Source organism: Lolium rigidum, chromosome 1 (assembly GCF_022539505.1).
Source record: "Lolium rigidum isolate FL_2022 chromosome 1, APGP_CSIRO_Lrig_0.1, whole genome shotgun sequence".
Lineage (NCBI taxonomy): Eukaryota > Viridiplantae > Streptophyta > Magnoliopsida > Poales > Poaceae > Lolium > Lolium rigidum.
Window position 1 is genome coordinate 173,538,295 of NC_061508.1, and position 10,263 is coordinate 173,548,557.

A 10,263-nucleotide genomic window follows, 5' to 3' on the forward strand; every position below is an offset into this window, starting at 1 on the left:
CAGATTATTTTTGAATCTCTGCCTCATTCATTAATTAAAAAGAGATTGTCCAGTTTTTAGAAAAAACTCAATAAGAGATAATTTATATTTTAGGCTACACAAAAATGATAAAATCTGATAAACTTTATTGTTTTGAATCTCTAGAATGTTCTTCAAGAAAATTTCAATCTTTGAATCATGGTTTTCAAAATTTTGAAAATAAAGAGCTCCGGCCTCCATTTGCAGTTCCCGTATACACTCAATCAATCATGCTTCACTTCACTTCACTTGTTACCCTCAAAAAGAAAACTTCACTTTACTTGTGCGTGTGCTAATATACGTAACTCTTTCTTTCTATGTTTCATGTCCGTGTGAGCCAACAAGAACTCAGCTCACTGCTGAACTGACCGACGACGCGTGCTTGGAGGCGAGCAGCTAGGGCACACAACGCCGCACTCGTGTAGGCGAGGTAGCCTAAAGATAATGTATAATAAACTGACGTTCTAGATATTATCATGCATGTCGCCGCTGTGCTGTAGTGGCAAGCGTGTATCTGGCAGTGCAGGTTGGAAGTTCGGATCTCTCCAATGCACTTGAAGATTTTATTATTTGTACGTCTTTTACTGACATGTGGGCCCTCCTGTCAGGCGGTACAGGGTTCCAAGCGACATAGAAAAATACACAGGGGTCATTTTGCAAAAATTCGGATACCTAGAACGATTTTGGACCAACAGTTGTATCAAAATCCGTCAAAATCGTAGTAATTCGATTGAATTGGACTAAAATGTTCCTGGGTTGCAAGTTGTGGGACTAACCTTGCTCACTTTGCAAGATGTGGGACTAAAACGCTCCCACGGTGTAAGTTGTGGGACTAAAATTGTATATACCTCTTTATATGAGCATTGAGCGTTTACATAGGGTACATCCACCTGAACTTTTTTTTTGGAGAAAAGAACGGAGACCAGAACTGATACGAAACGCTCTCGATCGTGCCAATGGACGAAGCAAAACACCAGCGGCGGACGAAGAAAATTAAACGGACCAAACCACGGAAACGCTTTTGCTTTTATTATTAGGTATAGATAGATATAGATAGCAAAAGTGCCCGTGCGTTGCATCGGGAGAAAACAACTGCTAGCCATGCAAGAGAGTATTGTCATATCAAGTAAATTTATGAACTGCTCAGCAAGATTCCTAAAAAATTCATGTCAATTATATGCAAATGAATAAGTTTAACTATTTTTATGAATTTATGTTTCACATCATTTACACATAGCAAGGTGGACACATTGGACTGACATCACTCCCCAAATTGTTCACGGACGCCTGTTTTGTTCATTTTTCTTCTTTTCTCGATGTCATTTTGAATTCTAATTAGGAAATAATAAAGGTTTGCGCATTAAAAAATACACTGATTGATTCATATATTTTAAATTAAAATATGTTTCTGTCCTAAAATAAAACAAATCTAACATTGCAAATCAATTATTTGCAATTTAATTATTTACACGTATCATCCAAACGACCAAACACAATCAGATAACAATCAAATTCATACACGTATGATCCACACACATGAAGCTACCACGGAGAGGCTTCAACAACCAAGCACACATGCACGATTCGTAGCAACACTAATCCAACCTACCAGCGGCAAAGGGTGAAGCGCCGAAGAGACGACTTGCTTCTCATGTTGATTGAAAAATTCTCCTCAGTCGTAATACCTTTCCTCCAATCGAAACCCTGGAAGCAAATTTGGTGCACATGAGCACTAGTGCTCTCAATTTTTAAAATATTTAAAAATTGTATTTCTGTGTTTCAAAAAATCATCACATTTATTTCATGAATACATACACATGTTCTGAATATTCATGCAAAATTTCGGTAAAAATTATATTGTATTTTGAGCTACAGGAAAAAAACAAATTTGTGACTACGTATAGAGGTATATGTTTGTCAGAAATTTGTCTTTTTTGTATAGCTTAAAATATAACATATTTTTATCCAAAATTTCTACCGTACCTTCAGAATGTTTATATGTATGTGGGTATTTAATTTCATATTTTTTAAAATTCAAAAAATATAATTTTTCAAAATCAAGAGCACTGGTGCTCATGTGCCAAATACACTTTTCGTTCGTTTTGTCGGACTTGGAACAGTATAATCAGGTAGCCACATCCACACATGAGGGCTGTCCGCAGCACCTTATCATGACTATCATTTGTTACTTGCCAATTTTCTCCATATAATGAGCAGCACCTTGATGTGAACTTCCTTATCAACATACACCAAGACATCAAAGAGGCACGTCGTGACTGTATCTATAAGGCCCTGGCGATCAGCCAGTTGCAACACCTCCCGCATCTTGTCCCAGACGGCAGAGGAAGACCGGGAAGGAGAGCATCCATTGATGCAAGCACCAGCCTCTTTCTTAAAGAAAAAGAAAAAGGCAGTGACGGATCCGGACGGAGCTTGCGGACGACCAGATTGTGGAGGTCGCCGGCCACCAGGGAGGTGCTGTGGCGGACCGGCGGAGCGCACCTAGCATGGATGTGGCGGGCCGGCGAGGTGGAGTGTCCACGCCCAACAGCTGTGTGTGGCATCGTCATAGCAACAGGGTCCGTATCCTCCTCGGACCCAGAAGGCAGAATCACGGAAAACGGCGGCGAACTGCCGAACTCAAGTCTAGAACTCTGGACCGCCGTGCAGGTATATAGAAACATGACGCAAAGTCCAGACTCCATGGTTCTCATTGACCTAGTATGGCTCGTGTGACCACTGACCAGGCAAGAAAAAAGAGGGGGTCACGATGGCGCTCACGTCGAGAGGTGCACAATCCGGCCAGGGCGAGAGCTACACCATCAAGGCCGGCGCGCTAGCAGGAGTGCTACAGCGGCAGAGGGAGGTTCGACGCCGACGCCAAGATCGGGAGATTCGTACGTGCATCGCCAATATATTTTCCATACCGTCTCCTCGATCTCCCGTGTCTACTCGATCTCACGGATATATATGGGAAACCAGACGTGAGAGGTAGGGAAGACGCTGTTAGGAAAGCCTAAACTCGAATACCCGATCGACCCGGTGTTCGTTTCTTTCCCTATTGACGATTGGCAATTATCTTACGACATAGAGCAGAGGAAACTTGGACGACTACGACACTACGTAGTAAGGCCCACTTTGCGGCGGACGAAAGCCCACTTCGACGGACCGAACCAAGAAAACCTTAGTTCCTTTATTATTAGGTGTAGATATAGATTAGGTATAGATATGGTACGCCTTTGGCGTACCCTCGGAAAAAAAACCTAGGTTGCACTTTGATGATGTTGATAACTACCACGCTCGCACGGCCGATGTAGGTGACTGAGAACAAGCCTTGTTCTCAGCTAGCTGAGCCATAGTCAGTCCCTTTAATTTTATGCAAGACCGACCAGCATGCATCGTGTGACGATGGGTCCTTGTAGTATTGGTGATTCATTCCGGCGACGACAGTGACCTAGTCGACCAGCATGCACCATGTTCCCATCGGCGACCATCCCAGGCATGTCCCGGCGATGATGGAGACCTTGTCCACGCGTCCCAGGAGACGACGGTGACCATCCCACGCATGTCTCAGCCATGCGTCCAAGGCAACGACGGGTTGATGGCGCCTGTCCCAGGCGCACCTCAGCTGCCATCCTAGGTGACCACGACAACCTTGTCCGGGTGGGCATGTCCGCTAGCTTCCGGAGGGCGGACGAAATCTATGTACACCGGCCCACCAAAACAGAAAGTGCAGGCATGCGGACAAACGCCCCCTTTGTCCACCCATGTCGGCCAGCAACAGCACCGGGCGCCGATTCGGAAAGGGCACCTCCTACATGTTCGTCGATACGGCTGTTAAGTAAAAAAAAAAAAATCCATTTTCATGTAAGTTGCAGCCAAATGGTTGCATATCTTTATTTGGTTTGTGGAGTAAACTGCGTACCTCCGAGTTGCATACGTTCCTACCTCGTATGTGAACATGTTAGGAGGACAATGAGGTGAATATTGGTTCCGAACCTCTCGAGGATTAAGAGCAGAGTTGGATGCTATTGCAAGGGAGTTTTGGGAGATGCAATGAAAGGAGATAGTGCAACGAAGAAGGCAAGAATATGCTGCCACTTTGGCCGGTGATGGTGTTGGTTTGGGTGGTGGCGCTGGTTTGGGTGGCGGTGCTGAATAAGGTGATGGAGGTGGCATTATGGCGGGGAGAACTTTTGAATAGGTTGTCGGTGATGACCATGATGCATACATTACCAATTGATCATCGCTATGTTGTTTTCGAATCTTCTATTGCGCTTGCTTTCATTTGACCATCGGAACCATATTAATAATTGTATGATACAATATTCCCAGAATTTTAAACTATTTGTACTCCTACTTATTTGACCTAGATGCCTTAAACCCTAATTTAAAGTACCATTACGAGTGTCGCAGCATGGGGGGTCTGATCTGACGCGTCTCGTGAGGCACTGGAAAACACGTTTCGGGGGTACCCAATCCGAGTTTTACAGGTTCGGTTTATCTAGGATCTGCTAGAGTTGCTCTTAATAGGATAACAAGGTTTTCAAAGTGACAATGGCTCCATGAATAAATTTTGAAAAAAATAAATCGCTGTCACCAAACGCTTCCCGATATTAATATAGCAATTCCAGTTATCATCCAAGATTTCAAAAACTAGAAAGAGTACTAAACAGAAGCATAATGAGACATGCATAGCTTGGACTAGAATAAATGTAATTGTATAACCTTCAATGTAGATTACAAGTTATGCACTGAACATTATTTTTAAGTATGGACAGAATAACTGGTGTTCCATTTAATTTCAGTTTCTAATGTCAGAGGGTCAACGGTCAACCTACCTTACACATACATGAAGCTGAATCGGTGCATTAGCAATGAGCTGCATCTGGGGCTTTTTCCAGAATCTGATTACCATATTTACCTGCTGATTGGAAACTAAAAATAATTAATATTTCAGTAAAACATTATGAAAAAGAAGTAAATCAGCACATGCAGCTCACGGTTCAAGTATTCTTGGAGTGAGTTGGAGTAAGCTGTCCAGAACTTCAGTACTCGTGTTCTTTACCATTATAAACAAGTAATTTCACCATGTTACGGCAATCAACTTTCACAAGCAATTCCAATTTGTTGCTGTATATATCTCTTGGACAAGTAGCTGACCCTGAAGTACAAAATACAAGAGGCTGGATAAAAAAGAGAAATACGTTCGTCGAGTGTACAGGATATACAAAGGTTGTACAAGTGCACTCCCATGAAAAGAAAAGGTTGTACAGGCGCACTGATGAAATTACGTGCATTTGATATTAAATAACAAAGGAAACATCGATGATACAGAGGTACATAGTTTCAAACAAAATGTAATAACACAGCGAAGTCTACTGGCGTCTAGTTGTCGCCGGTGAGGTCGATGACCTCCATCATCTCCAATGGCCTGTGCGGCACCGGTGGCAGCTGATGGTATACCGGCAGCGCAGGACGAGGAGGAGGAAGGGTAGCCGCCGGCGGCGGCTCCAGCCATGGATCCCACACCACGGGAGCAGCAGCAGATGGGCCACGCATCTCGCGCTCCGGAGTCACCGGAGGTGTTACCGCCGTCCCCTGCGCCAGCGCCGACTCACGAAGCTGGAAGCCAATGCCGTTCCGCTCCGCGAGCTGGTCGAGATCGCTCTGGTCAATGGCAAGCTGGATGGCCTCGTCCTCGGTGAGATAAGGCGGCTGGTGCTCCGGATCCCACACCACGCCGCCGTCGTCAAAGCCCTAGTCCTCGTAGTCATCGCCATCCTCGTCGTTCGGCGGCCTCCTCATCGTCCTCCTCGTCATCCGTGAGGGCGTTCAAGAGTTCGCGCTTGAAGAACCCGGCGAAGCGGGTCGAACTCTCACGTCCCGAACGTGAGCCAACGGTAGGAGTTGAGGTCGAACGCCGGATCTTCGCGCAGATCCGACGGCAGTATGAATCGCCGGCGCCGGACCTCATCGCGCCGCTCTCGTCCTGCACAAGGCACAGGAGGCACCGGCACGCGGCGGGAGTTGAGGTACCAGCCTCCACCCGGTAGGCTGCCATCCGACCATGGCACCGACCGGTTCGCTCCCAAAGCTAGCTCGCAAGCTCAGTGGGGACGTACCAGCGCTGCTGCGCCTTCTTGCCGCCATGCGAGGAGCTGGCCTCGCCGTCTTGATTCTTCTTGCGGAAGGGCCAGCTTTTTCCCATGGTGTAGGTCGGGAAAAGAGGGCTGCGACTACTAAACACTGGCGATCGTGTGGGTGAGGAAATGACCACCACCAGTGCCCCTTAAAAAGGCTGGCGAGAGCCTAGCAGCATTGCTGGCGCGCCTCGCCTTCAATGCCCTGGCGTAGAAGCCTAGTGTTGCAGGCGCGCAGATGGTGAGGTGCGCCGTTAGCCTAGAAAGCTGCACAACGCCGCCCGCCCTAGTACTCACCCGCAGAAAGACGAAGCATCCGTGGTCGCTAACGGGTGGGCCCAAGTGCGAAGGGTGCGGACGCGTGCGCTGACCATGCCGAGTCCGCGCCGACGCATTTCGACCCCAAATTTGGGCCACGTTTGTGTCCCCGAGGACAGACCAGTCATTTTGCGTCGGGCCGCTGGGGAGGGGGGGCAGACCCATTTTTCGACCGCATGGTTAACAGACGGTTTGCGTCGGGCCGCTGGAGATGCCCTAAAATGTGCATCATAAAAGATAAAGAGGAAACAATAGTTGGTAACTGAACGCAACATAAAGAAGATAATTTCAAACATACCTTCTCAGTTCCTGAGACAACAACTACCTTGCTATCTGCAAAATTGAATGCAGGCTGCTCTAGTTCCTCTTCTAGTTGTTGAGAAGCTCCGGCTATCACTGAGAATCTGATGCATGTGACACATAAAGGTCTAGCCAGTGGTTGAAGACAATGAGAGTACACTTATTCTGTGTGTAGTTTGTGTGGTCTTCTGCAGTGACATTTTTACTCCAAGGGATGAAACAGATCCAACTGAAAGAGCAAGTGACAGTTACAAGAAATGTAAAATGCATTTCTTACTTTCTTGTTGTAATATCATGACAATGACTGTGCCACTACTTTGACAGAAAATGTACAGTAAGTGACTGTGTAGGGATGGAAGCTACAGAAAACCAGTTACAAACAATAAGAGTAGTCAGCCAATTTTGGGAAGCAAAAAAATTGGCAACAGGCAGCAAAATAGGGCACGACAGAATCTGCCAATGACTAATAAGCCTAATACTAATCTGGTCTGTATTACAGTTCTCAATCAGTATGCCTCAAATAGGCACATTCAAATCTGCTTAATTGCACATTTCAATATTGGGCTTTTCAGAAGAACGACTTAAGGCCCCAGTTTCTATTAGAAGAACAAAGAAGCCTGAGTTTAGCTACCACTGTTTTTATTTTGTTCTTTGACCACACAATTTTCTTGACACTAGTAAATCAGTAGCTTCTTGGTCACCAATGAGTTTATATAGTTCATACTGTTACATAACATCATGAGAGCTGTGTTCTACCTGAATGTTACTCGATTGAATTATTAACATATTCCGCTAGACAACTCACAAAAAATCTATCACATAAAATGACCATGACTGTCTTAAAGCAGTCATGGCACTAAGCCACCAATAGAATTATACATTGTTTAGACATAGAAAGGAAACTAAGAATGGCAAGAACATACTTTGGAGCGGAATTGAGAAATTAAAATGCATACCTTGTGCAATAGACCACCAACACACAACAGTTGATTGGTTTATCTAACTTTATCAAGCTGTTTCCTGACCATCATTTGCAACTGTTATTTTACCTGTAAGCCTGGCATACAATGCATCACTAGGGCGATAATCTTCTTCCTCCATCACTGAGAGCAGACTTGAGCACTCAGCAACATTGCCCTTCTGCAATAGACCATCAATCAGAATCCTCCAGACAATTTCATCATAGTTGTATTCCTTCGACAGCATGTCACCAAAAACATGTTTAGCGGTCTTAATGCTTCCTTCCTCACAAAGAGAACAAATAATATGCCTATATGATTCTATATGTGGTAAATAACCACTTTCGATCAATGAATCAAGAAATGTCAAAGCTTCAGCTGGCATTTTTAGTCTGCAACAACACCCTATAATTGAAGTATATACATCCTCACTGGGGGTCAAGTTAGCACTCTGCATCTCAACTAGCAAAATTTTAGTTTCCGCCAATCTATCAACGCGGCATAAAGACCTAAGAAAACAATTATAAATATCAATGTCTGAAGGCAACTGAAGCTTAACCACTTCCTCCAAAAGCCCCTGGAGACATTCCATTTCTGCTATTTTCCATATATCAACGGAGCAGGCAGGCATATCATTAGAGGACTTTTTCTTTACCAATAGCCTAAGAAGAATCGTGTAGGAATCCTCATTTGGCTTGCACCCGGTAGCAACCATGTGCTTGAAAGTTGAAAACGCTTGACTTGCTAGTCCTAAATTGGCATACCCACTTATCAAAGTGTTGTACGTCACTAAGTTAGGGCAAACGCCATGATCAACCATTTGAACCATCATGTGTTCAGCATCTTTCATCCTCCCCTCACAACAGTAGGAGCGAACAAATATTGTGTAGGTGAAAACATCAGGCTTAGTACCTGCTGCAATCATCTTATCAAGTATCTTCTTTGAACCTTCAGATCCTAGCTCCCTAACAAGTTCATCAATTAGAATTGTATATGTGACAACACTGGGTTGTACTCCTTTCAACATCATATCATCCAATACCAACATCGCTCGTGACAACTCCTTTTGCCTGCATAATCCATCAATCAGTGAACTGTATGTATGGGCATCTGGCACAAACCCCTGTGAAACCAATTTCTGCATTAACTTGTCACCAGCACCAACATTTCCTGTCTTGCACAATCCATCAATCAAGCTGGTGTAGACAATCTCATTCACCTTATATCCCTTCTGTATGACAGATGCAAGAAACAACTGCGCTTCTCTAACTCTTCCACGTTTGCACAGAGTATCAATCAACACTGAGCAAGTCCACTCACTAGGAACCAACCCACTGGTCTCCATCGACTCGAGCATCCTAAAAGCACATTCCAAGTGCCCATCACTGCAATGTCCCTGAATTAAGGCCGTGTATGTCACCACATTTGGCAGCAAACCAGCCTGAACCATCCGGTTGAACAGCACCATGGCTCTGTCCACCTTCCTAGATTTGCAGAACCCACATATCAGCTCAGTGTATGTCCGGACATTTGGTGAGCAGCCATTAACATCCATCCTGTCAAAAACATTAACAGCCAGCTTCATGTCCCCAGCATTGCAGTAGCCATCAATCAGCGCATTGTAGACAACCACATTCGGTTCAAAACCATCGGTGATTGCCTCAGCAAGAAGAACTTCCGCCTCACTAGTTCGCCCCACCCCACACAGCCCATGCAACATCGTGGCGTACACGTGCGTGTCATGGGTGCACCCGTCTGCCCGCATCCCATTAAACACTGACACAGCTTCGCGCAGCATACCAGCGCCACAAAGACCATGGAGCAGGGCAGTGTACGTGAAGGCAGTGCGCGCACACCCTCGGAGCGGCATTAGCACAAACACCCGGCAGGCGTGCGCAAACAGCCCAGCACGGCAGTATCCAAGAACAAAGGAGGTATAAGCATGGGAATCCGGTGCGAGACCGGCGCGGAGTAGGGAGGCAAGATGCCTCTTAGCAGCAGGGAGGTCGCCGGCGAGACAGTATGCGTTGATGAGGGTGGTGTACGTGCGAAGGTTGCGTGCGGGCATGCGGGATGTGAAGGACTCCATGTCCGGGAGCATACGGTGGCGGGCAAGGGCCATGAGGAAGGTGTTGAGGCAGCGGAGCGGAGGGAGTGGGGCATAGGGGTTGAGGAGGAGGTGGGAGAGGCGGCGGAGGTCAGCGGGCGAGGAGGCGGCAGCAGAGATGGCGGCGAGGAGGCGGGGGATCGGAACGGGCAGGGGCATCGCGCGAAGAGCTATGTTGCCGTGGGCATTGCCGTGGTGGAGTGATGGAGATGGAACGGCGGCGGCGGCGGCGGCGGCGGCGGCGAAGGGGGATGATGAGCAGGAGATGGGAGTTTGGATCTCTAGGGTGGGTTTAGTAAGAAAAACAGGAAATTGGGCGTTGCTGCGAGGAAATTGCATATAACACCATATGTTGGGTTTTGCATAGAACCACAATCATGTCTTAATTTTGCACAGAACATCATATTTTGTTGTAATT

General features: G+C 46.1%; 1 protein-coding gene across 5 annotated transcripts; it reads right to left on the reverse strand.

The window, feature by feature from the left end:
* Window positions 1-1,439: 1,439 nt before the first annotated feature.
* LOC124682752 (pentatricopeptide repeat-containing protein At5g65560-like) lies at window positions 1,440-10,004 on the reverse strand. Of its 5 annotated transcripts, none has more exons than XM_047217377.1 (5): window positions 7,736-10,004; window positions 6,778-7,008; window positions 5,022-5,182; window positions 4,860-4,942; window positions 1,440-1,722 (listed from the first exon to the last, which is right to left on the reverse strand). In XM_047217377.1, the coding sequence occupies exon 1, from the start codon at window positions 10,002-10,004 to the stop codon at window positions 7,788-7,790; it is 2,217 nt and encodes a 738-aa protein (XP_047073333.1). In that variant the 3' UTR covers window positions 1,440-1,722; window positions 4,860-4,942; window positions 5,022-5,182; window positions 6,778-7,008; window positions 7,736-7,787. The 5 variants fall into 5 exon arrangements, with proteins under 5 accessions (XP_047073333.1, XP_047073334.1, XP_047073335.1 ...); XM_047217378.1 differs by lacking the exon at window positions 1,440-1,722 and adding an exon at window positions 3,670-3,852; XM_047217379.1 differs by lacking the exon at window positions 1,440-1,722 and having other exon boundaries at window positions 4,456-4,942; window positions 5,087-5,182.
* Window positions 10,005-10,263: the final 259 nt, after the last annotated feature.